At 39.6% G+C, this 27,732-nt stretch overlaps 1 protein-coding gene across 2 annotated transcripts in view; it reads right to left on the minus strand.

Annotated features, from left to right (window-relative positions):
* Positions 1 to 27,732, minus strand: part of arhgef7a (Rho guanine nucleotide exchange factor (GEF) 7a) — a gene marked incomplete at both ends in the record, with an annotated part of 36,381 nt that overhangs the window by 5,320 nt on the left and 3,329 nt on the right. Inside the window, 18 exons of one of the 2 annotated variants that reach the window (XM_083890179.1) lie at positions 1,867 to 2,075; positions 2,976 to 3,065; positions 4,005 to 4,098; positions 4,203 to 4,424; positions 6,009 to 6,148; positions 6,235 to 6,313; positions 6,426 to 6,512; positions 9,630 to 9,776; positions 9,869 to 9,928; positions 10,012 to 10,150; positions 12,979 to 13,101; positions 13,344 to 13,439; positions 13,594 to 13,688; positions 14,076 to 14,164; positions 15,107 to 15,311; positions 16,451 to 16,587; positions 16,715 to 16,799; positions 27,595 to 27,675. In XM_083890179.1, the coding sequence (XP_083746305.1) occupies positions 1,867 to 2,075; positions 2,976 to 3,065; positions 4,005 to 4,098; positions 4,203 to 4,424; positions 6,009 to 6,148; positions 6,235 to 6,313; positions 6,426 to 6,512; positions 9,630 to 9,776; positions 9,869 to 9,928; positions 10,012 to 10,150; positions 12,979 to 13,101; positions 13,344 to 13,439; positions 13,594 to 13,688; positions 14,076 to 14,164; positions 15,107 to 15,311; positions 16,451 to 16,587; positions 16,715 to 16,799; positions 27,595 to 27,675 (2,178 nt within the window). Of the gene's footprint in view, positions 1 to 1,866; positions 2,076 to 2,975; positions 3,066 to 4,004; positions 4,099 to 4,202; positions 4,425 to 6,008; positions 6,149 to 6,234; positions 6,314 to 6,425; positions 6,513 to 9,629; positions 9,777 to 9,868; positions 9,929 to 10,011; positions 10,151 to 12,978; positions 13,102 to 13,343; positions 13,440 to 13,593; positions 13,689 to 14,075; positions 14,165 to 15,106; positions 15,312 to 16,450; positions 16,588 to 16,714; positions 16,800 to 27,591; positions 27,676 to 27,732 lie in introns of those variants that run through there. The other variant, XM_083890178.1, reaches the window with a different exon arrangement.

A 27,732-nucleotide genomic window follows, 5' to 3' on the forward strand; every position in this document is an offset into this window, starting at 1 on the left:
TCCAGGTTTTCATTTCCTTTGTCTTTTCAGTAAAATGTTTTAGATCAAGCTCATCAGCTCTCTTTTTTGTCTCATGTTTTATTTACAGCCTCCATATTTTTCACAATTTCATACTGAATCCCATTCCCATTGAGGAGAATTCACAGTATGTGTAATATAAAGAAACTATGAAAACACTTTTTTTTTTGCAAGTGATAATAAATTAATAAAAACTTAATTATAAATGCTGTTGCTAGATCACCCTAAACCCTACACACTGTATGTACAGTATAGATCCAGACATGAGAGCAGCATCTTCACCTCTAACTCAAGAAAATCTACATCCATGTTCCCAACATGTCAAACTATTCCTTTAACTATTGTAGCTGTATACGGTTGTAGTTCACCATGTATTAGTATCTGCCTGGTTCAGTTACGAGAATGTTTATTAGTAAGGTTTATTTCATTAATAAAGTAACTAGTGAGGTTGATATAGGATGATGTACTGGAAATCTAACCCTGTGGAACCACTGATGCAGAGCAACATTACTGTTTGGTTTAAAGGATGATGCTTCGGAGACGAGACAACACAGTTAATTATCAAAAAAGGGCCGGTTCACTAAAAATACAAAAGAATATAGAGTCACGCTTCACTTAAGTGTTGATATCTGGTCATGGAGATAGCTTGTATGGTCATTTTGCCTCCAAACGTATACAGTTATATTCCTTCTTTCACAAAATGTAAAAGAAACATTCAATATAACCATTGCTTCCCAAACCTGCAGACAATTAGGTGAGATTATCCGGCTTAAGAGAACATTGTTTTCTAAATAAAAACCTGCATCAGCGCAGACTATCTTCCCGAGAAGTTATAAATAACGTCGGACAAATAAATCCAAAAAGGCCAGGCACTATGAGAAGTATGTTTTAAAATAAAAACCTTTGTAATGTGAGTGAATAGGACCCTGAAATTCACAACTGTCAATTCATGAGCTTTTATCCAGTTTGTAAAAAAAAAAAAAAAAAAAAAGCTTGACACTGGACTTGAGAGTGGAGTATGTGTGATGATCTCCCCTTTCTGTAGCAGCTGCAACAAAGACTGACTGAACCTCACAAACAGTTAAAGTCGGGCAGAACATCCATCATTCAGCAGCGGTCAGGTTGAGTGTTATTCAGTTTCGGAGGGCGGGAACATGAATAAAACTGGAACATTATGAAAACGGCAATAATATAAAATGCTAATAATTTGGATATTACATTTGCATGCTGCTATAGTATCAGGCAGCAGGGGCACATGTGCCTCAACCTGTGTGTGTGTATGTGTGTGTGTGTGTGTGTGTGTGCGCGCACACGCATGTGTCGCACCTGTGCTATGTTTGAGCATACATACTCACAAAATCACATACTGGAGAGAAGTAGTACATGGTAAAGAGAATACACTCGTTCCTGAATTGCATCTGAATATCAGACAGGAAAAGCTCAGTCCCCATCTCTCTCCCTCCCCCCCCCCTACAATATTCCACTCCACGACTTCCCTTTACTCTCTGCTGCGAGAGTGCACCGTGTTTATGGTCACACAAAGGGGGAGTGGTCACATTCAAGATAAATTAACACACAAAGTACTAAACACTTACTGCATGTCAGCTACAGAAAGAGGGGAGGCACAAAAAAAGGGGAAAGTGGCAAAGGCAATAGGGAGATGCGTCGAACATCTTCAAACAAACCGTCGAGAAAATAAATAAAACGAAATAACTTAACAAAAGAGATTTAACTAATAGAAAATAGATAAATAAATAAATAAATAAATAAATTAAAATCTCATTTCCTTGAAGGTAAAAGAGGTAAATGTGCCGTATGTTACATTACAGCACGGCAACGCAGCAATCTTCAGTTCTGGTGAGAGATGCAGCTCTTGCGCGGCACCGAGCCCATCCTGTAACTGTGGCTGGTCCAGATGGAGTCATAGTCAGAGTCCTCCGAAAGGTCAGAGGACAGTTCCGGCCGCGAGACGCTGCTGCGGCGGCCCGACGAGTCCGCGCAGGACCGGTCGACGTCGGCCAAGACGTGGTTGTGCATCAGGTCCGTGCCCTGCCAGGCTGGACGAGGCGCGCCGAGGTGGATGTGAGATGTCAAGGGGAAGAAATGGTGGGAGCGAAGGAAGAGGAGGAATGACGGTGCGGACGCAACATACGCAACAAATGGTAAAAAAAGAATCATAAAAAAACCAGGGCGTGTGGAGGGTGAGATGACGAAGCAAATCAGGATATATGGAGAAAATTATAGAACAGTATGAAGTGAACAAAAGTATGTCAAATAAAAAATATAAAAAAAAAGAGGGATGATGAGGTCAACAACAGCAAAGAGTAGAGGAGAGACAGAAAGAAGAAAAGATACTGTTAGGAATGATCAGTTCAGAATACCAGTGTTTAAGTGTAACTAAACCCTCTCTTCTGCAATGCCATATTTTTTTTTTTATTATAATTCTTGTTTAATGCCAAAGAAGTGGGCTGAGAGCTTAGTGAGAGAAGTGAGAGGGCGTGGTCTGGCTGCAGAATCTAACACCAAGTTGCAGCTGTCTAACAAGGTACTGCTCACGTCGTGTCTCACATGGCGGAGATTAAAGGTGACGGAGCAACGGCTCCAATGGTTTAAAAAGGGGGAGGAGTCTGGGAGTAATGAAGTGATGAGTGGACCACCAATGCAAGCATGGAGTAAAATAGCCAATGGTGAAATCTGAATGCAGTAGTTCCTTGTATAATTACATGTATAATTTCAGTACTTTACACTAAACTGAAGATTTGCACCTAGAAGAGCAGAGAACATTACTAGATACCTAGATACACTGGTTTTCACCTAAAAAAACAGGTGGTTTGGGGGTTTAGTTACACTTTAAAAGAAAGACAAGGAGTCACAGAAATAGAGATTTAGTATTAACATGTGTGAGCCTTTCTCTCTTTGTACATGCACAGGCATGAGTAAGATGTGTGTTTTCTTACTGGAGTTCAGAGTCTGCCTGGTTTTGGCACTGGTGCAGTACGCCTCAATAACTTTGAGAATCTGGGCATCTTCTTCCAGAGCAGCTGTACCTGAGAGAAAAAAAAATCATAATAATTACAACAACATCACAGTGTGTGATCACCACACACACACACACACACACACACACACACACACATTCTTGTACTTGCTGCATACTGAGGACCAGGTAAAAGTGCTGACAAAGTGAGGACCAGCATTTCCAATTTATAAATCAACACAATAACAAATATCTACTTCATGAATGATATCTACAAAGAACTACTGGTTGAAGTACAATAACATGTCTGCAGGTGGAGCCCAAGAGCAAAAAGGGCTGGAATTTTTTTTTTTTTTTATTATTATTATTTTTGGTCCAAAATTTGACAAAAACGGCATACTATACTATGTCGTACAAAAAAAAAAAAAAAAAAAAAAGAACCCAAAATTTTTGGTCCAAAATTTGAAAAAAAATGTTTGACAAAAAAAAAAAAATTGGTTCAAAATTTGAAAAAAATGTTTGACAAAAAATTTGAAAAAAATTGTTTGACCAAAAATTTGAAAAAAAATGTTTGACAAAAAATTTTGACAAAAAATGTTTGACAAAAAATTTTGACAAAAAATGTTTGAAAAAAATGTTTGACAAAAAAATGTTGGTCCAAAACATTTTTTTTTACAAATTGAGTATAGCATGTTATAGCAATCTACCTAAGAAAGTGATATCAATGAAAACAAAGTGAGGACCGGCCAAAATGTCCTCACACGGTAAAAATGACCTCACTTTGTTGGTTAAAACCCTCACTGGTCCTCGGTATGCCGCAACTACAAGAACACACACACACACACACACACACACACACACACACACACACACACACACACACACACCTTGTGGTTTCTGGAACAGTTTATGTCAAGGTATTCATTAAAACTTTTTTTAAAGAAGATATTCCATATGATGTATATTGTATATTGATATGATTCATAGAAAAGAAAAAAAGAAAACATACTCTTCCTCAAAGCAAATTCCTCCTCAGACTGTTTTCTCTCAGGCTTTCGTTTGGGAAGGAGTTTCTTCACACTCTTAGGACTTTTACTAAGATCCTGTAAATGAGAGATATTGTTTTTACTTTATTGGAAAACCTGAATGTGTAAAAAAAAAAATACCAACACACACTAAGACTTCCCAAGAGTATGGCCCTGCTCACCTCCTTGTAGCAGAGGGCGGCAGAGGGCCGTAGTGGGGGTGCAGGTCGTAGGCAGCTTAGGCTCCAGGGTTTCGGGGTGTTGGGCTGTTCCAGTGGACCCCACATCATGGTGCTGAGGGATGATCCATGGGAGGAGGGGTGAGGCAGGGTGTGGTAGGTGGGGGCCACAGTCATGGCCCTGCTCTCAGCATGACGGGATGGAGTTAGGGGGTGAGATGGGAGCTGCGAGACAAAACAAGGCTGTTTATTACATGATGGACAGTTCTGCTACTCCACCGATTAACAGTGTTTTTTTAGAAACCCAAAAATATGTAAACAAACCAAAAGCATCTTTGTTCTGTGCAGCAGGAGACACACACAAAGACTAGATCGATTACGATCTGGACAGGACATCAGAATATCACAGAGGCTACATACATGAGACAATTCTAGTTTTTGAAAAACACCTTAATTCAGCTTCACATCCCTCTGCCTTCAGCATTACCCCAGTGTTTTATTCAGGGTATATACAGGACGCGGGGAGGAAAATAAATACATTCATGCATACTTTTTGCAGTCAAACTTCATTTTCGATTTAATTATCAACTTTTAATACTTTTTAGGACCCCACAGCCACGCTGTTATTACAGGACTGAAGTTATCTACATTCACTTCCTGAATGTTTTTATTGACCAGATCTCAAATTAACTGCTGTGAAAGAAAAGCTCATGGTTCATTCAACTTTTCCAAGGTCAAATGGAAGCACTTTACACCAGCACCTTGCAGTTGTGGTAGATTATAATGAATGAATATATGCATTGTCAAAAAAAGAGAAGGGACCACAATTGTGTTTTATAATAGTCACTGTCCACATACAAGTGAGGTCAGTTTATCCAAAATTGAAATGCAACCTTTTAATAATTCTTTTCAATTGGGATCTATCTGGATGCAATTATTATTTTTGCATGCTGGATTATTCATTATTAAATATTAATTTAATTAAATAACTTTTAATGCTGTATTTGCTGGACAGCCATTCCAGTTAAAAACATAAAGTTGTTCCAACACAGCCGTATAGTCTATATACAGCAAAAAAAAAAATTATTTACTTATCTATTTTTATCCTTATTTTTATGTGTGTGTGTGTGTGTGTGTGTTCTTGTACTTGTGGCATACTGAGGACCAGTGAGGGTTTTAAACCAACAAAGTGAGGTAATTTTTACGGAGTGAGGACATTTTGGCCGGTCCTCACTTTGTTTTCATTGAAATCACTTCCTTAGGTTGCTATAACATGCTATACTCAATTTGTCAAAAATGTTAATTTTGGACGACTTTTTCTCAAATTTTGGACCATCATTTTTTGTTTCAAATTTTTGACCTTTTTTTTTCAAATTTTGGACCAAATTTTTTTTTTCAAATTTTGGACCAAATTTTTTTTTTCAAATTTTGGACCAAATTTTTTTTTTCAAATTTTGAACCAAATTTTTTTTTTTAAATTTTGGGTCAAATTTTTATTTCAAATTTTGGTCGACATAGTATAGTATGACGTTTTTGTAAAATGTTGGACCAAAAATTAAAAAAAAAAAAGAAAAAGTTTTCCAGCCCTTTTTGCTCTGGGGCTCCACCTGCAGACATTTCATGGTACTGCAACCAGTAGTTCTTTATAGATGTCATTCATGAAGTAGATATTTGTAATTGTGTTGATTTATTAAGTGGAAATGCTGGTCCTCAGTATGCAGCAAGTGTGTGTGTGTGTGTGTGTGTGTGTGTGTGTGTGTGTGTGTGTGTGTGTGTGTGTGTGTGTGTGTGTGATCGTTAGCTGCTGACCGTGTGGCAGGGAACAGTGAGGGGTTTGTGGCTGGGTGCTGTAGCTGTGGTGTGTTTGATCTGTCTGGTCAGGTGTTCCACCCAGTCATGCAGGTCCTGCTGGTTGGTGCACGCCACATGGAGACGGTCAAACAATGGGCCTGAGGGGACAGAGACCATTTTGCTGAAGATGAAGCTGTAAATAAATAAATCAAGTCTGCTTCTACCTTAAGTCATGTTGTCTCACCATTAAGCTCAAACGCATTTTTGTGGGCTTCACAGTCATCTAGTTTGTTCACGGTCATACTGGTCAGAGGCAGTTTTCCCTGCAGAAAGAAATCATTACGTCAGACACAAGATATCAGAAAAATGAAGCTGCATCCACCATATTATGTCCCGACATCAAGTCCGAGTGCAAATGAAGTGTTAATTACTGACCTGGAATATGAAGCCACTCATCCTGGGGCTGGCAGACAACATGAGGAGCACATGAGGGAAGAGCATGAGGTAACGCTCATTCTTCTCCTGGATGACAGGAGGAAGATCAGGACAGAGAGGTGGAAGTGAAGAGAGTAGATACAAGAAGATTAGTGTATGAAAAACAGCGTGTAATCAATTCACAATAAGTTACTAGGTTAAATTTAAAGTTGTTGTGCGTAACGGATCTAAACATAGGTTCTGTGAAACAATACTATCAGACTGTTTGTGTGTATATAGCTGCACGTGTGGGGCGGTAAAATTCACTTCTGAAACTTTCTGTGGTTGTGCCTTTGTTTTTTTATTCATACTCCGACCTGTTTACAGTCGTCTTGCAATACTAGCGCCGGTGCCTCCGTCTGTCATGGCATAAAATAAATCACTTCCTGTTCACAAAGCAGGAATGTCCCTGGGCAATAAGAGATCTAAACACAAGCAATAAACTGAATAACCTTTGCCTCATGCTTCTCCTTCCAAGTGTGTAGGAAAATCTAGTGTGGCCATCGGATGGCAGAAAAACACACAATGTCTTCTTCATACTAGCAAGTGTCTGGTTTGTCCATTCTGAGCTGCCATACGGTGTCACAACATTTAATCTGTGGAAAAGTATTTGCTGACACTGAAGATATTTCAAAGTCTGAGAAGGTATGAGGTACTAATGCACAGCCAATGTATCACATAAAGTAGACGCTGACTGTTTGGGAAGGGAGACGAGAGAGCAGAACATGATTTATACGGTACACTGTACATCTCAGCACAACTGAGAAGGCAGAGAAACGTGTTGTATATGAACCAAGGCCCAACTAAAAAATGTATGCTGACTCTGATGCTTTACCCTCATGAGGATTGCGGGGAGCTGGAGCTAATCTCAGCTGGCATAGGGGAAATAGTGGGGACAGGTCATCAGTCCATTGAAGGGTAAACATGAGTCCAGACCCAGAAGCCGTCATGTACAGACCTGGACCTACAGTGAATAAATTATTGAAGTATTTTAAATGTTGACGGGGTGCTTCTATTTTGACCGGCGCAGCTTCTCTAGACTTTACGGTACTGGTTGAGCGAATCAGGAAATCCACTGACCAAGTTAAGCCATCCCACGTGACGCCACTAAAAGCCAATCAAATCTGAGATTCCCGCTAAATATTGCGACCCTGAATACATACAGACGAAGGCAGTGAGGAGCGAGTGACAGACGGGGAGACGAGAGAGAAGACACAAAGAAAAGAGCGTTACAGCGAGAGAAGACAGAGACGAGTGAGCGATACAAGTAGAGAAGAGTGGGCCGGAGAAAAAGAATTAACATGGTGCTCTCTAAGAGGAGCTTTCAACCCAGAATGGACAGACTCATTCATGTTTTCCCCCTGTAAGCACAAAACTCATCTGTCTCATATGCTCAGAGAACAGTGGCACGTTTTTGACCAAACACACCTACTCAAATCTGAATTTAGGTCACAGAAAATAAGCACTCTCAGAGCCCGACATGAGCAATCCACCCGGACCCGGATGTGTTGAGACCGTTAAAACGAAAAAAGGTGAAACTCAAGCTGCTGATATACTTTATTTCTCAAAACTTTAGATTATTATTATTTATTTTCACCATTTTATTTTTATATGCAGCCCTTCTTCTTTTCCTTTAAGAGACAATAATACATATGTTCAGTGTTACATATAGATATAATTGTATATAAGTGACAATAAATACTGTCCAAATGTTTTTGAATTGTTCATTCTATATTACATGCAGACTACTAGGCTACTTCAGTATATCCCACTACTAAATAATAATGCTCCGGACCTTTTCTCCAAGTGGACCTATTTGGATTTAAGTTGAATATCCCTGGTTTAGAGCATGCGTCTGGTCTAGTCAAGAGGGGGCCGGTTAAGTGAAAAAAAACTCTTCATCAATATGCCATCATGATATTTCAATAAGAATATTTCACAGAAGTTGTTTTATTGACTTGTGTGAGCTTTTATGTCGTTTTATCTATTATTCTGTACAGCACCTTGGTTTACTGTACTTTACGAATAAAGTTTGATAGGAGAAATACAAGCGATTTAACATGCAACGATATAACAATAAAACAAACGTATTTATGCAAAATTAAATTGAAAAACATTCAGAAATTAGTCATTTTACCATGATAATGTTTGGAGGGCCAAATGAAATCGCTTTGAGGGCCACAGGTTTGGTTCAGAGTGTCCTATTAACCTCTGCATGTTTGCGGTGAGGCAACAGTGCTCGCCACGACGCCGTTGTATCCACCCTATTGTAATTATTATCAGTGATCTACCATGTTGTCAGCCTGTCCTTTTCTGTAACAGGAAATCCTAATTATACACTGAACAAAGTCCTTAACGCTTATAGCCCAATTTATACTCCTGCGTAAAGTGCTCTGCGTAGGTTACGCAGAGACTCTGCGTCGACGCAGAGCCTGTCGAAGAGCCTCGGCGTCGTCTCCGACTGCACGAAATATTTTTTAAGTGTCCGTCACTCCGTCAAGGGACAACAGAGACGGCAAGAGCTGCGATTGGTCCTCAGGACAGGCCAAGATAAGGCTGCTCTGTGCCGGCCACTGTGCGCACCGAGCGGCCACAGACGCGGAGCTGATCCCCGCCGAGAACGTCGCTGCCAAACTATAAATACGTCATATCTTAATACACACAGCACATGTTTAGACTCTAAATGGCCAATTTCTCGCCTCAAATTATCTTAAAACTGCGTTCCGTGACACAGAAAAGTGAGAAACGGCCGCTGTTTCAACAACAACAGTCTTTCTCTCTCTTTCTTTCTCGACGCCATTGCTCACTGTAGCCAGAAGCACAAAAAACTTGCGCAGCGACCCCTACTGTTCGGGCGGGAAATTACAGCGCATATCCGTCACCACGACGCAGAAGTATAAAGGCTCGAGTCGTCTCCGTGGTGACACAGTCGGATAACATATACGCAGTCGGAGAAGTATAATGTGGCCTTAACGTTAACAGCATGCTCTTGGTTGGTAAGCAAACATTAGCTCTCATCAGAAATAAGTACTACATAAAAATACTAAATATGACGCATTCAACGACTAAATACATTACTTGACCAAAAAAAGGCATGATTTATGAATTGTGATATTGATATTATTTGTAGCTGTCAACAGCAAAGTGAGTGTATAATGCATGTACCTCAGAGCCAGGACTTTGGACCAAGACCTGACTCATGTAGAGCACAGAGCCCAGGGTCTTGATGTCATCCCCCTCCCACAGCCGGATGGTCTCAGTGAGAATCTGCAACTCCAGCTCCTTGCGCTTTCGCACCTCCTGGCACTGAGCCTGGCAAAATGGGGAAAAGACATCTGCTAAGAAGTCCGCTATTAATTAATTCCCTATAAAGTCTGACAAGACAGGAAGTATTTTCAGCTTACGGAGAGATTTTTGAAAGATGCCATGCACTTCTGAATGTCTGGCCTGTCGGGAAAAGACTCCTGAAAGAAAACAAGAACTGCGGTTAATTAAAAACATCACAGCCACATCATATCCTATCCAGATAAATAGAAATGACGGACACCTCCATGTGCCTCTCCAGTTCTTTGAGCAAGGTGGGGTATTTGTCGATTCTCATGAAGGGTTTACTGAGGCCTGTGGTCAAGGTGAGGATCCCTGGAGTGACTGCACCTCTCCCCTCCATGAACTCTCCCAACACCTCACTGCACAACGAGGGAAACAAAGAGACACGATGAATAATTCACGTAGGTTATCATGCTACCTTGATGCCCTGCAATGAATTTGACTATGTTCTCTACATCATTAATAGTATCCTGGTAGGTTTCAAAGCTGCAGCAGCTCCCTGAACTAGTTTCCCTCTACTTTTCCTCACTATTTCTCCTTCACTGGTTTCAAATATCTTTAAGGTTAGGTTAGGTAATGATACTAATTGGCCAAATGGCATTTACAGGGCAGATGAGAAGCACAATGTAACACATTTTAAAAGTATTTTGTCTGATTAACAGTATATAACAATATATTCTATCTGTAAGTCTGTAAAACAATAAATGTTTCACAAATGATCATAAAATAACAGTTTTCAGTATTTCACTGCCAAAGCTCTCAGCTCAATTATTAGTCATCAAGTAAATAAAGCTTTATTTATTCAGCATTTCTTTAAAATGGTTACAAAGTGCTGCACTGTACATGTATATGACAGTTCTCAGTCATCCCAGGTCATTGTATCTCCTGGACTAATAAATACAGGCAATATAGCGAGATATAGTCCAGTTGCCTATACTGTATCTAACTCCTAAAGATTTTCCGCAGTTCATGTCCAAGAATAAACAATAAACAGATCTGAGAGACAAAATGCAAGTGGAGAGCTGGAGAGAATAATTTGGAGTCTACTAAAAGTAAACGCTGGAAAGAATTATTCACTTCTTTTTTTTAAATGGTTGAATAAGTAGCAGATGTGAACAATGAAAATGAACAATTTGAATTTAAATGATTTTTGTTCAAGTTGGAGTACACTGACAAATAGCTCAGATAAGGATAAACCTACGCCCACAGAGCGAGAACGCCTCTATCAATGTCTGGAAGTGGTGGTTGTGATGCGTTCATGGACGATACCTCAGACTCGACATAAGACTGTCATGTCACGTCAGAGGATCTCACACATTCACACACTCACTCTCTGTGAGAATTCAAACGGAGAGTTGAGTGAGACGAATGCTACAGTAATAATAATAATAATAATAATAATAAGAAGAAGAATTCATTTTATTTATGGGCACCTTTCTTAACATTCTAGGTCACCTAACAAATCAGGTGACCTAATGTGGTGCTGAGCGGTACGACCAAAATTGTATATTACTGTATTTTTCAAAATTTCAAAGGTTTCACAGTCTACAACGGTATTGGATGCATGAGTGTGTGTGCACATGTTGAGTGTGTGTGCACATGTTGAGTGCGTGTGCACATGTTGAGTGTGTGTGCACGTTGAGCGAGTGGTTGAGCCAGAGAGGGAACAGTGCAGTTTTGCATGCGTGTGTGTGAATATGACTGCATGCATTCTTGGCACTCAGTTTGGTGGAGTAATTACTACCACAGTTAATTCCTCAGCTAAACCCTTAGCATGTGTGGTGCAGCAGTGAAAAGAGTCCCCCCCTCCAACTACATTCCATTTTTATATACCAGTCTTGTGGTGTAGAGAAAATGAATATCATAAAAAAATAAATACCGGTTTTCGGCATGAACCGGTACAGCGCCCAGCACTGGACACACCGTCATTTATAAACATAGAGTTTTCTCCTCTTCACACATTATCCAGTATACAGTGGTATGCACAAGTTTGGGCACCCCTGTAAATGATGATTTTCCTTTATAAATCATTGGTTGTTTGGATAAGAAATTTCAGTTAAATATATCACATAGGAGACAAACACAGTGATATTTGAGAAGTGAAATAAAGATTATATGATTTACAGAAAGTCTGCAAGAATTATTCAAACAAAATTAGGCATGTGCCTACCATTGTATGTAAGAAAACAGAGGCTCAGACGCTGCTTTGGTGTGTGTGTGTGTGTGTGTTCTTGTACTTGCGACATACTGAGGACCAGTGAGGGTTTTTAACCAACAAATTGAGGTCATTTTTACGGAGTGAGGACATTTTGGCCGGTCCTCACTTTGTTTTCATTGAAATCACTTCCTTAGGTTGCTGTAACATGCTATACTCAATTCATCAGAAAAAAAAATTTTGGACGACATTATATAGTATGACTTTTTTTTGTGGAATTTTGGACCAAATTTTTTTTTTCAAATATTGGACCAATTTTTTTTTTTCAAATTTTGGTCCACATTTTTTTTTTTTCAAATTTTGGTCCACATTTTTTTTTTCAATTTTTTTTTTCAAATTTTGGACCAAATTTTTTTTTTTAGAATTTTGGACCACATTTTTTTTTTTAGAATTTTGGACCAACAATTCTTTTCCAAATTTTGGACCCAATTTTTTTTTTCAAATTTTTTACCAAAATTTTTTTTGGTAGCATAACATAGTATAGCATGTCGGGTTTTTTTTCACATTTTGGACGACATAGTATAGTATGACGTTTTTGTCAAATTTTGGACCAAAAATTACAAAAGAAAAAAAAACATCGAAAAAGTTTTCGAGCCCTTTTTGCTCTGGGGCTCCACCTGCAGACATTTTATGGTACTGCAACCAGTAGTTCTTTGTAGATGTCATTCATGAAGTAGATATTTGTAATTGTGTTTATTTATAAAGTGGAAATGCTGGTCCTCAGTATGTGGCAAGTACAAGAATGTGTGTGTGTGTGTGTGTGTGTGTGTGTGTGTGTGTGTGTGTGTGTGTGTGTGTGTGTGTGTGTGTGTGTGTACATGATTTGGAACCTTATTTTTTTAAACTCTGAGCAACAGTTTTACTCATTCAAATTTAGCAAGCCTGCTGTGGGTCAGATGAGATCTTTTTCATCACTTGACTCAGACTTTAAATACATTTGAAACACTAAATGTAGCTCATGAGTAAACATACCTGTGCTGGGTGAGCACATTTACTGCACATGGGTGGTTGGAGCAGTAACTGACATACAGAGCTTTCATCTGTGGCATGAGGTTGAGGAAGAAGCTGCCGACCCTCTGCTGGCTTTCTGGGAGCCTGAGGGAAAATAAATATCACACACACTGATAAAAAAAATATATCCGCACAAACTCTTCTACACCAGTAGGAAAACACAGAGGAGCAGGAGTGTATGGAAAGGGTGGTCTCAGATATAATGCTGTACTTGTGTGTTTCACATAGCTGTAGTACTATTAATGTAACACTAGATGTCCCTCTGATTATTATGAACCAGTGCAGATGCTGCTGCAGTGGGGCTGTGTGTGCAGGGAGGGACTAACTTGGTGCACTCCTCCAGTGATTGGACAAGCATCTGCTGGAAGGTGCTGATCTCCTCCAGGTTTCCCAGAATGAGAGCCACATCCGAGAAGCTCAGTCTAATAATAACAACAGGAAAAGAAAAATGGCGACAACACTTTTATTATGGAAAGGTACAATATCTGACAGATCCGTCTTCCTGTTTAACAATAATTATGTGAGAATAGCTCAATTCTGGTTGGATCAATGTCTTGACGTGTAAAGATCTCATACTTGTCAATGCACTGAAGAGGTCGCAGGTAGTTTGTCAGGAGGCTCTGAAGGTCCTTGGAATATTCTGTCTCAGTTTCTAAAATGTTTTGCAACACCTGCATTAGAAGAGGACAATATGAATTTGAATTAAGTCTGAAAAACATTTGGTTTTAGAAGTTGGACAATGTTGACAGTTGACAGTTACAAAGATTTGCTTTCTTTCATGTGAGCCACACTCTTTTGACATATGACATTTACTGTAATATTAATAATTGAGTAAAATACTCATAAAATTTGGCCCAACAGAAATAACTTTTAAAAATCTAACCTGACTAAAATCTGACTTTACTGTATACGTATGTGACAACTACAGTTAACAATGAAACTGCAGTTAAATATACTTGCATCAGATCTATCAAATCAGAGGTGGAGACTCATCTTTCATAAAAATCAGTATCAATAAACCAAAGGTTACAAAGCAGCCTGCTCAAATGTCTTCTTACCAAGTTGTAGTACGTCTTGCTGATTGCAGACGTGTCGAAGCCTTTCGGTGGACTCTTGAGGGTAGCAGACTTGGGAGACACTTGCTTCTCTGTGATCAGAAAGAAAATAAATGAAATATGGCACATGTGCCAAATCAGTAAATTGTAATGTATACACTAAGACAACCATTTCAACAAACACGGACCCTAAATATCATTTTATAAACAGTATTATGGACTTATCTACCATTTGCATTTAAAATTATTTTCAATTAGAATGACAACAGCTTAAAAAACATGTCCTCATGTGTTTTTATATTTTAGATTCCAACCAGAAAGTAGAAAAATAAATGTCAAAGACATTTCAGATCGGATTTCGAGGGACTGCCTCATGTCTTTCCAACAAGTGTCAAAACAACAGACCACAGCAAGGCCTTAAGAGGCAGCATATGTGATGCTTTGTTACTGTGGTGAGGCCAGATGGAATGGCAGCAACAAAACTGTCATGTTGTCCAGAATTTTTCAGTCTGAGAGATGTAAAAACATCTGTGTAGAATATTATCTAAGCTGTAAAACTGCTCTGTGTTAATTCACAGGGGAACAGAGGAACAGAGGGCCAGCTGACAGTTTTTGAGAATGTATTGTAAATAAAGATGGATGACATCATAGCCCGCAAAGTTGAAAAAAACAAAAACATTAAGATTTGACATTTTTTTGAGTCTGTCAACAAATAAAACATTTTTTCAACACTTTTGAACCATTGAATTCATGGAACACTGCAGAATTTCCTCATTAGGCTCTTTAATGACACGTTTTATCTATCAAATACTAGATATTGCATTTCATCATATTGCAATTTAGATTTCAGCAGGTCCACCAACCACTGCACTTTATAACACTGATGTATTTTCATGTTCAAATTATGCTTTGATTAGCTGTTTGATGCTATGCAAACAAAGTGAAATGTCATTATGTGGCTTAATTTTTGTAAGCGGGAGGACTTAGAGTCAGCCATCATATGGGACCTGCTTACAAGTTGGTGGAGAACCTACCAGAGCCTTTGACCTCACGGACATAGTTGCTAGGAAACCACCCGGTGTTGCCATTGAGCGTCCCCTCCCACCATCCACCATCCTCCTGACGAGTCACACCGATCAGGTCACCCTTGTTAAAGCTGAGCTCATCCTCGTTGGTCTGCTGGAAGTTGAAGCGTGCCCTCACCAGCTGCTGCTGCTGTCCACTGTTTTCTGACATGTCCTGCCATGGACAAGGGAGGGAGGGGCGTTATCGGAAGGAAATGTAAGCAACAATCGGCAGATGGCGTGGCTCTGTTATGACTCAGTTTAGGCTTTATCTATTTTGTGAAACCACATTGTGCAACATTTATCATTCATCATGCTTTCTTGTGTTCATTATTCACATCCACCAGAGGGTTTAATATGTTGCAAAATCTAATTTCTAAGGTACAGTTATGCTGTGACTACACTTTTGGCCTCTTGCCTCCAAATATTTCATCAATCTATAATATGTGACATATAACTATTAGAGTTTGGGGAAACCTGCAGAAGACATGCAGGAGATGGGGCACGCCTTCTTGAAATTGTGGATTTAATTTTAGAAGAACATGGAGAATAAAGACACCTCCTTGAGTCATATTCAAACATTAATTGCTTCACCTCTTGGATAGAGTGGATAGATAGTTTCATTCATTTGCTATTTATTGTAATAATAGTGAGACCGTGCTGCACCGATTGCTGCACCAGTGTCTTTACGAAGCCCAACAAAAAGGCAAAGCTAAAGTAGGAAATCTGTTCAATCAATCTGTTTTTGCCTAGAAGTGGTGTCAGGAGCTCAATGCAGTTGTTGTGTTTATATCCAACTAGGTCACAAATAGAGCTTATAAAAGGTATAAGAGGTTAGTATACACCCAAAGCGACCCTACAGGTACCTAGTTAGCATGCAAACTTTACTCTAAGCAAAGAAGTGATGGAAAAAGAGTTTACATCAGCTGTGCTTTCCACCAGTGGAATGGAGAGGAAGAAACTCACAGTGTTTCTACATCTAGCAAGTGAATAGCTCTTAATGCTAATAGCCTCTCTAACTAAGGCCCAGGTCATACTATGCAGGTCTGCTGGTACATAGAGGTCCACAAGTGTATGCATGATGAAAGATGAAAGACACTTTGAATCTACACAGACCTACGCGCATAATGCACATGCTCCCTGTAACGCAACACTTCCCAGCCCAATTTATGTGTGTGCGCCCTTTTTTGGTCAAAAGAGACAGCGAAGAAGAGTCTTACCATAAAAACATGAGATGATGTGAAGAGGACATATAAATGAAGCCGGTTCGTGTGTTTTGTGTTTATAGTTAGTGGCAGTAAGAGTTGGCCTCACCAGACTGCGAAACTGGTTCTGCAGCAGCAGCTTGGAGGATCGGCCCAGTGAAGCCTGAGAAGACAGTGACTCAAAGGACTTGATGCGGTGGGCTGAAGAGTGTCGGGCACACACCGAATCGCTGCCCACGCCGATATCTGGACAGAGAGGCCAAAATATAAATACACCAGACCTGATATTCGCAGTCAGCGCCCACACGCCTGTGACGACTATTTACATGTCTTTCATAAAACAAAACTCACACTGCAAACATTTTTCACTAACCTGCAGTCACTTTGTTCAGCGTAACCAGACTGCTCAGCACCTTTGAGAAGTTGAGTCCCAGCAGCAGGTCACTGGCCTCGAATGGCTGTGGGTGAGAGGACATAGAGAGACAGCAAGGGGAGATCCATCAGCCATTTTCCTTTTAGAGCCAATTGATAATTTCTGCAAAAGCTGAGCAGTAAATCAATACGTCTTGACAGAAGTAGCTGGTGAATCGCACAATTTCAGCAGAAACACACATAATTACAGCCTCCATTTGCAGCTCTCTACAAAACCACCTGATTTACTTCGTATTAAATAGGTCATTGACACAATGAGCTCATGTGTTCACTTAGTGAAGAGCACAATGAGTGGCAATGACCTGTACGTATGGCCGCATTTGGCTTTTCTAGAATTTGAATTAGTTTTTATTTGCGCTCACACCAGTGAGCGATAAAGCCATCCTTTTTACACACCAGTGGTGAACACACACAAACTGGGACATATCTGTGCTTGGGGGAGCGATGGGTGATGGTACCTTGTTCAGTGACACCCCAGCCCTTGAACAGTTTTGAGATTTAAACCAGCAACCCCTCCAGCTACAAGCCCAATTCCCTTCCACTTTCTCATGGGCTTGGCCACATGGGCTAGTCTTGATGACAAAACTGCTTTACACAGTTTTCTCATTCACCCACACATTCATAGAGCGCACATTTTCCATCACACATCTATTATAGTTATTTAGACGCTGCTAACACAGCTGTCAGGAGCAACTTGGGTTTAAGTGTTTGGACCAAGCTGGGGATGGACCCAGAACCTTCCAACCTACTGTACTACTGTTCTGGTGAGAGCTAATGTCATTAAAAACACTTGTTTGTAATAGTATACTGTATAGTATACTATAGACATAGACATAAACCTAAAAAGCAGAAATAATAATATTTCTAATACAAAACAGCATAAAATAAATTTTCAGGAGCTGTAGGGATTAGGCAAGTGGATTTGCTTAGTGTTTCACCTCTAATTCCAAAGAGTAGGGCTGTAACGATAAGCGCATCGAAATCGAAATCGCGATACTCAGAGCCACGGACCCGTCTCGTGGCGTGAGAAAACAGAATCGCGACACGCCCTTTCTAACTCCCAGTTATTTTTCCAGTCAGCCACATGATATGAGCTGTTAGTGCTACCAAACTTATTTTTATTAGGGGTGTCAAATTATCGCGTTATTTGTGATTAATTAATTACAGTCATCATTAACGCATTATGTTTTTTAATCAAGTTAATCTCTTCTTTACTGATGTCCCCGCCACCATGGGCAGCGACAGACGCAGCGACAAAAGCGTCATAAAACCATGTCTTACTTAAACAAACACAGACATGATGCATACCCACAGAAAGGTCAGAAACTCAGCTAAAAGCTCATATAAACCATTCTTATGTTCGCCAAACACAGTTAAAACACCGATGGATCAAACCAGCAGGAGCGGAAAAAACCCGTTCCAGCGCACACATTGAAAAGCGGCACCGGAGCGTCAGCGTGATTATGTAAACAGCGGAGAATTCACAGCTTTTTATCACTCTACGAACAAGATTCACAGATTCCAGCCCCAAAATAAGAGCAAAACAACAACTGACTTTCAAGAAATACAAGCGGAAATGTTGTCTTTCCTTTGCTGTTTATCAAAACAAGTTATTTCCACTGGAACAAAACTACACTTCCCAGCATGCTTTGGGGACAAATCCCAGTCTGATTTATCATTTACTTTGTATTTTTCAACAGTATTGTTTTGTTACAGAAAAGAGAGAAATCTTTGGTTATTTATTTATTTATGTTCAAATCTGTTCACAGCGTTGTGACAAGAAAGTTGCTAAATAAGTAAATGTTGTTTAAATAAAATGTTTTTTAAATTAAAAAAAATCGTGGAATGTATCGAATCGTGGGTCAAAAATCGTGATACGAATCGAATCGTGAGTTTGTGTATCGTTACAGCCCTAGTCACGATGCATCGTTACATCCCTAGTAATTAGCCCTGAGGGCTTCAACATGGCCTAAAATGTCAGTGTTGTGAGGGGACAGAAGCGGAGAACAGTTGTACCGTGTACAGCCTCTGCTGAATTCTATTGTCCTCATTGTAACTTCTGCAGACACCAACTGTTGAAAATATTTGCAATAGTATTTCTTTAGAAATAGGTTATGTTATCTTAAATCTTATCTTATATCTTACGGGGCACAGAACGAGAGAAGACATGGCGACGGTAGGCAATAACTTTGAGACAGAGGATGCACCCAGTTGTTTAAAATCACCTGTGTGACGGCATTTTGAATTCCCTATATACACAAATACAACCGGTGAGAAATGGACAGACAAAACCAAAACAGCATGTAAATATCGCAAGAGACTGCTAACAACACGAGCAACGTGCAGCAGCATATTAGCCGCCACCACAGTGAGAAGCAAAGCAACGTTACGCCACCTCGTGAGCTGCCAAACTATAAATACGTCATATCTTAACACACACAGCACATGTTTAGACTCTAAATGACCGATTTCTCGCCTCAAATTATCTTAAAACTGCGTTCCGTGACACAGAAAAGTAAGAAACGGCCACCGTTTCAATGTTATTCCACTTCCACAGTCTTTCTCTCTCAGACGCCATTGCTCACTGTAGCCAAAAGCACAACAACCTTGCGCAGCGACCCCTACTGATCGTGCGGGAAATTGCAGTGCGTATCTGTCACCACGACGGAGAAGTATGAAGGCTGGAGGGGTCTCCGTGGCTACACAGTCAGAGAAGTATAATATGGCCTTTACTCGTGAGAGTGTTTCTAAAGAAAGGGGATATTTTTCATGTATTTTGTTGTTTAAGATGACCATGTAAGTTGCACTTTTTATAAGAGGACACAAACTGTTTTACAGAGTTTCTGTAAAGAAAGCACCTCTAAGATTTTTTTTCCTACGAATAAAAGATCATTTTATTTGGTCATAATTTGTCTGTAGCTCATTTTGATTAAAAAATAAATAAATTGTGAACTGTATCGAGTCGTGAGTCGAGTGTATCGTTACATCCCTACTTATTACAAAAACAACTACTTATCATTATCATTTTCTATCTATACATCTATATTCTATATTACATTAAAAGGTACAAGTTTCCCCTCAATAATAACTGACCAGAAGTAAAGGAGCTGGCTCATAGTGAGAGACGCTCCATGCATATAACCCATCGCATTTCAAAATTACCTCCAAATGTATTATGATTCAAAATCTGCTTGGGTACATGGAAGTTGTCTATTGGCTCTTTTGCCACTTTCTCATGATACATGCTAAATATCACTTCAATTGGATCCCTATTAGAGACTTGACACATCTCTTAACAGTACACATAAAACATTCATGCAGGGAGATAATGAACATGACTAACATGACAGGCTCAGACATGATTGCTAGGCCTTGGCATCACAGCCAGGTAATGATCCCTCAGAGCACAATGGTGCAACTCCCCTCTGTGACTCAGCACACTGCTAATGCTATTTGCTCCCACACTTTTCACAATTGAGGAAAATTAGTGTTTACCTGCCCAGGGTTTCACAACCAACAACGACATGTGCGTGTTTGAGTAGTGTTGCTCATTTGTGTGTATGCTCTATCCCGGGGTCTATAGATGGAAATTACCTATCACTATCAAATTCAATTTTCCAGTACCCTGCAGCAGATGTAAATTGACAGGGTAATTTCACTTCATCATATAAACAGAGGCAGTAGTTGACGATTAACATGTTAGAAGGATATGAAATTAATGCAGGCCTGGACGCTTTTTCTCTATGGAGCTCAACTCTGTAGCCGTCATAAAAACTCACAGCTGAGTAAAAAAACACCCTAAATATGTTTTTTAACTAAAAATGTATTTGTATTTTTGAGTGTACAGTTTAGACCAGGGCTATTCAACTAAAATTTCCGGAGGGCCAGCTTTTCTGAAGGCTGTCCAGCCAGTGGGCCGGTCAACCCCTGTACTACTATTTTGTGTTGCATGTACAGTAAATGGATACAAATAGATACAAAATGTTATAGATTATTTAGCACTTATTTATTGAAATGGCTGCTAGTTTTGTGCTAAAAAGGTAAGTAACTGCAACAACAGTCGGGTACAATACAATTTCAATAATTATAATAATTTACAATACAAGGGTTCTTAATCTAATTTGCGTATAGTGTAGTGTGTATAGTAGTTACAGTACCATCAACATTTGGGTATAACAGTCACAATTGGCTCTTACAAAATTCGAGGTAACAATATAAACAGCATTGCAATGGCCACAAAAGGCTTTTTTTGCAGAAATATAAGTAACAGTACCAATAATATTAAGGTAAAATTACTACAGGTGGCTCTTGGTGCAAAAAATAAAAGTGAAAGTACCAACAAGACACAGGTACTGCTACAGTTGGCTCATAGTGCAAAATATTCTGGTACATACATAGGCTACCTACAATTACAGCTGTGCTAGTATTTGCCAAAAAGGGACGCAAAGTGTCACAAAGTGTCGCAAAGAGTCGCAAAGTGCCAGAAATAGGCAAAGCTATGGTTTTATTGGGTTTTTAATAATACATTAATTATTTATGGGCCACGGGCCAGTCCAAATTGCTAAAAGGGCCTGATCTGGCCCCCGAGCCTTAAGTTGAATAGCCTTGGTTTAGACCAGGGGTCTGCAACCTTTAGGATGAAAAGAGCCATTTTTGTTGCATCTCCACCCAAATAAAATTAATTTGGAGCCGCAAAAAAAACTCACAAAATGAAGATAATAACACGTATAAAGGTTTTTATACAGACAAATTATATACAATAGTAATAGTATCTTTCATTTATGACATTTAAGAACTACAACATGTTCAGTTTATACCCAACCTCTAGACCCCGTAGACCTGGTTCTTCCATTGTTTCATTGTTTGTGGCAAATTAAAGAAATTCAAATGAACCCACTTTGAAATAAATGAAGCAAATATTTGGATTGTATGTTATTTGTGCTCGAGAAAACGGTATGTGGATCCAAAGATGGACAGGACACATCCAAACGTGTACTGAATATTGAATTTTACGCCTACACTTAACCATAACAATCTTTTTGGACCTCTCGATATATTAATTCTAGGGCTGCAACAGATGGTTATTTTAAATAACCGAATAATTAACATAACAGATTTCCCCAAACCTCAAAATGATGATGTTCTCAAATGTCTTCAGTTTCAAGAATTTCTTTGTCATATAAAGCAAATAAACCGGAAAATATTCTATCAATAAATGATCAAAGATAATATTAATTTAGTGACTGATTAATAATTATTAAATCATCGCATCCCTAACTAACCTAAAGGGGGGTACATATAGTCGCAGACGTACAGACAAGGCAGTCGAGCAACAGCACGATATTCTTCTCCACAGGCCAAGTCACCTGACCTCAACCCAACTAATCATGTGTCTCAACTCTCTAAGACGGGGGTGAAGAGGAAAAGTGCTCCAGGCGAGCAGGAAATGAGTGATTATAAGCCGGCTGGAGAATGTTTTTATTTGATTTGACGGATCAGCGTGAACGAATCAGACGTCTTGTTGTGGTGAGGACAGCTACAAATGCTGCTGCTGAATTATAATGATGTCTATGAGTCAATCACTAACTGCAAGAAACATTTGACATGCATGGAACTGACTTAAGCTCACTTTGACTGTGACACAACTGGGGCATGATGTGCTTGGGAAGTCTCTCTGTTCATGGTTCATTTATGGAAATGTGAGCAGGCTAGTTCTTTATAGTCCTTTTTGATTTGTTCATCCATTATTTCTTTCTTTCAATTGATCAGTTCATTGTTTTACTTTTAAAATGAAGCCATATTTGCTTTGTCTGACTGACAGCTCAAATCTAACTTCAAATTCATTCATTTTTGTCTAAACATGACCAAGATAAAGAAAGCAACTGAAATACACTTACCCTAACCTCTAAATAGCTTAGATTTTTTTTGACAGTTTGTTCAGTGAATACCTTGAATTCAATTAAATTAAATTCAAAAATGCTTGAAGTGAATGTAACAGGGCCTTATGTGTCCACCACACCAAATTCCAATTCAATTTTTTAGAATTACGTTTTTTACCTTTTACATGTACTTTACCACCATAGAGCTTGTGCTTTTTGTGTCAATAAAATGTCCATTAATGAAATGCAACTTTCGTCTTGAATCCACTGACTTGTCCATTGTTCAATTGTCTTTAACTTAAAGCGGAACTCGCAGTCCCTTTGACGACCTTTGACCCGGAAGTCTGACCCAGAGTCAGAAGACACTGTCGCTCATGAAACACCTCCACAACGGACATTATTCTTCTTCTTCTGCGGTTCAATGTACGCAACCGGATGTACCCGGACTAGTGCCCGGAGCAGGAGGATCTGCTGTTCAGGAGAACCGTTGTTTACGTAACCGGACCAGGTTTTTTCAGAGATCTCGCTGAGCCGGAGATTACAATAAAACACAGCGTTCTGAGCAGTTGCTTAACTGTTTGTTTTGAACCTTCAGGGCTTCTTAAACAAGGTAATGACGCAGATACACACCAAAAAACAACGTTAATTGGAACTTCCGATCTAGGTCCGCTTTAATACTTAAAGTACATTTAAAATCAGGTACTTTTTACTCTTACTTAAGTAGGGTTGTCATTTTGGTACTCCTACTTTTACTTAAGTATTTCTCTGGTTATTTGTATTTTTACTTAAGTACTGAGATTCAGTATTTCCTCCACTACTCGTTTTCAATATCTTAATATAAAACTGCTCAGACTAGCAAAGGCAATATTACATTGTAAAAATAATTAAAAGCACAGATATAATTGCTGCGCTGATTGGCTCTGAAGGCTCTGCTCCTGAGGATCTAATCACACAGCATTGTGTATTTTAATACATTTTGACGGGCTGAAACTTACAAAATACCATTGTTTGTCGTTGCGTGAACGGCACTGGGTGTACCGAGCGGTTCGCTAAAATACCGAATATCGTTGAATCCCTTGTAATTATACAACACAACAAATTTGGTCTCCAGTTAGTCGAGACAGATGGATCTGTAACTACTGTCAAATAAGACAAAAGGGTGAGGTTATTGTTCTAGAGGACCAGAGGAGTCATGGGGATTCTAATGTTCACTTCCTGTGGTCAAAGGCATTAGAGGTTAAGGGTCAGCGCCTGCAGCTGCCTAAGTGTAAGACAAAGGTTTTTAACTGCAGGAGCATTTCGATCTAAAGTGAGCTCAGCAGAGTTGAAATACAGCAGAATCAAACATCCATCTTAACTCAAAACGAGGAAGGTCAAGAGTGTCAAGTGCCAAAAAACAGCATCTGTGTCTCTTTCACATGTAAAGCGGGTCACTGCGCTAATCTGCAGCCACAGCTACACCTGGGGTCAGAGCCAGCAATGCTCTGAGCTCTGGAGAAGATCCATCTACAGACTTATTCTAACATCTCTAAGAAGAAGTCTTTAATTAGACAACTCTGTCGGCTCCAAAACAGTTTTTGCTCCCACTTCTGCAACATTTCTCTCAATTTCCATTCAAATGCGGACGATACTATCTACTTCAATAGCAATACAACAAATGTTCACTATTGAAATGTTTATGCTTTGCTCAAATACGCACACATAAATAGTGTCGTTCCCTCAGATTTTAACGAACATATGTCATTTTCTGTTAACAAAGAAGCTTAACACCACAATTCAGTGGTTTTTCTGAAGAGGATAAATATATGTACAACAGCAATATCTAGCATTTAAAGCAGTTACTGCCATCCCAATTAAAACTACTGTAAAGCACTGGTCATCAAATTTATGAAACATTGAAGGAGCTGGACTTATACCCGGCATTATTCTTGAGTTCATGCACACACGACATGCACTTACAGTGTGCTGCGTTTCCCTCATGGTACAGTTCAGTTTGGTACAGTACGGCATAGTTTGGAATGATAAAGCCCACATTTCGACTAACAGTATAGAATAGCACTTGGTAGGCGGGATGTGGGCTGTGCTCTACGTCCACGTCCATAACGCCGTGTGGACGTATGACACCGTAGCTCGACACCGCACTGGTGCGACAACATCGAACGTGACACAACAGACAACACAACAGACAACAATGCAGGGAATCAGCAGCTCTTTTTTTCCTGCTCAGTTTGTGGCCGTTTGTCTCAACAAGACATCAAGCTTTGCACGAGAATCGGCTGAGGGCGTTTGCCTTGACTTCCATGGGAAATCTACACCGATCACAAGGGAGTGACGTTTTTCTGTCACCCATCAGCTGACTGTTTTGGGTGGAGCCAGTCTAGCTCCGTCTATATTTTAACACAGTATACGTTAAATATCCACCAACAACTTGTACGTGTATGACACTATATTTTAACACATCCCTACCCGCATTTTACTTCCACCTCTGGACGAGACGTGTTTGAAAGCGGTAAGCGAGGTCTTTTAGGTTCCGCGAAATACGGCATTGCTGATCTATAGCTGCAGATCACTGTGTTTGACAAACTTTTCTAACGACCTGTGCGCTGGTAACCTATGAGCTGCTGCGTAACTGGCAGTGGGTGGAGTTTGGAGCTCACAAATCAATAGTTAAGCTGTGAATAAAATGGCTGCACCACCAGTGAAGCAAGTATTTCAGTTGAAATATTCTTTCTTAGGAACGATCATGGTCCTTTTAAGGCTTACATAAAAAATGTGTTACATGTAGCTCGGGCCGGGCGATTAATTGATTTTAAATAGAAATCAGGTTTATTTGTTTGGAAGAAAAATGAAAATCTCCTCTCCTCTCCGTTCCTTTCCCCTTCCCTTCCCCCCACTAGTTCTCTGACAATATAAACATGGCAGCGTGCTGTGCGACACAAGGAACCAAGCCAAACGGTGCCGAACTGTAAATCAGTTAAAAAGACTTAACAATCCTAAAAATGTGGGTTAATATCCAACAATTACCGGTGTTAAATATTTAACAGAGGAGTCTGGTCCATGAAAATAGTCTAAATCGTACTATTTTGAGTACAACTACTTTTATTTGCATATTGGCACTTCTTACAAGATGCTGTTACTCTGTTTAAGTTAACTGATTATTATGGACCTGAATAATAACTTCTCGGGGATGCACTATGTGATGTTCACCCATTCTAGTGAGAGTCTGGAGTTGTTATTTTTATTGTCGAACAACAACAATATCTTTTGGGCAGATGATTCTCTGTGGCGACCCAAAAGAAGTAGAAGAAGACGACGACGACGACGAAGAATAAATGTTCACCAATGTTCAGTTATATTCACTGACTTCTTGGCACATTTGGAGACTAACCCTAACACTAATCACAGGAGGACACATAATAAAACTGATTATTACGCAATGTTAGAGCTGCACAATTACAACAAAAGACACTGCAGTTGTACGATTAAGCTAAAATGTGTGACAAAACAGCATTAAGGTGAAATTCTGGCCTGAAGATATAACAAAAAAATGTCAAATCATTTGAATTTGTTCATCATGAATATTGTCATTAAGATGCAAATATGATCAGTCTTCCAATTACGAATCATATCGCGAACACAAAATCTGTCAAAAAATAATGACAGCATGATTTTGATGGTAATGGATGTCATCTCCCTCACTGGCGTCTCAGCTGCCTGCAAATACTAAATGCCATGTTTCACAGAGCTGCATCTTGTCCCATCTCCACCTCTCGTTCAGTGGCTGGAGAGCCAGAGGAGCGAGGCAAAGATGAGGAACAGTGACTTTCATTGTCAGGCGACAGGGCGCGTTCAATGACCCCTCTATTCCCAGCCTTCAACTGCACAACATGCTGCCTGCAATTTGCAAGATTATGGAGGTATTCTCCTTAACCCAACGACTCATATTTCTAAATATGGGTGAAGACTTCACCTGGGGACATGAAGACATTACCAGTTTTTTATAATAATACTGTAATTACGATGCAAGTACCAGACCTACTTAGATAACTGTGGTCCTATATTGTCCACAGCTGCAGTGATGATGGTGTTTGTCAGTTTCTGACGGCTTTGCATTCATTATTTTAGTTGTTTCATGCATAAAATGCAAAAAAAATTAGTTATAATGTAAAACCTCAAAATGGCGATGTACGCAAATCAAATGCATTCAGTGTAGTGTCACAGAAAACAAAACAGAGAATAGTCACATCACAGAAGCTGCTATGTCAAGTTGAGGTCAATATGAGTTTGCCAACGCCAAAGAAATCAGTGCAGCTTTGATAACAACATGTCATACACTTGTTTAAAAATAAGAATTTATTGAACACTTATCATCTGACTCTTCAAGCTTCAAATCATTGCGTATAATGACTGAATGAGAAATAAAATATATCATATTTTATGAGAAATAACCTGCTGATAAATTAATCACAATGCAGATTATTTGGCCAAATGAATCGATCCAACTGATTCATCTGTCTAATCAGATCTTGTTTTTATTTGTACAATAAAAAAAATATTTTCGATAATTATTCGATTCTTTGTTGAAGCTCTGTTTTATGCGTAGCATTGTTTACATCGTAATCAAACGTAATCGTTTGCATTTTTCCTGTCACAACAACATTGACCTACAGTCAATTCGTGTCACTTGAAAAAATGTGTTTCCAACACTGGGCGGACAAATAAAGATGTGTTATCCGAGCGAGATGTGATTGTTCTCGGCTGCTTCGCTGCACTCCTCTGCCCTCTCTCTCTGGAGCCTCCACTCCACAAACCCATTGTTTGCGCTACGGTGAGTTTTCCTCTTCAACGTGAAGCTAAGTTAAAGTTGCAGCTAAGCTCTTTAACAGCAAAAAAGAGGGTCCGCACAATGAGCACAATAAAGAGGGGGGGGGACACTCACCTCGACGCGGAACGATGTGCAGCCTTTGAGAAACTCCTTTATGTTGCTCAAGCACTCGCCGTCGTTCTTTGGTTCTTGGTAAATCTGGAAGTGCGAAAGCTCAGGTTAGAATAAAACAGCTCCCGGCGACGGCCGTGTGTG

Source organism: Microchirus variegatus, assembly GCF_963457635.1.
Source record: "Microchirus variegatus genome assembly, chromosome: 5".
Taxonomy (NCBI): Eukaryota; Metazoa; Chordata; class Actinopteri; order Pleuronectiformes; family Soleidae; genus Microchirus; species Microchirus variegatus.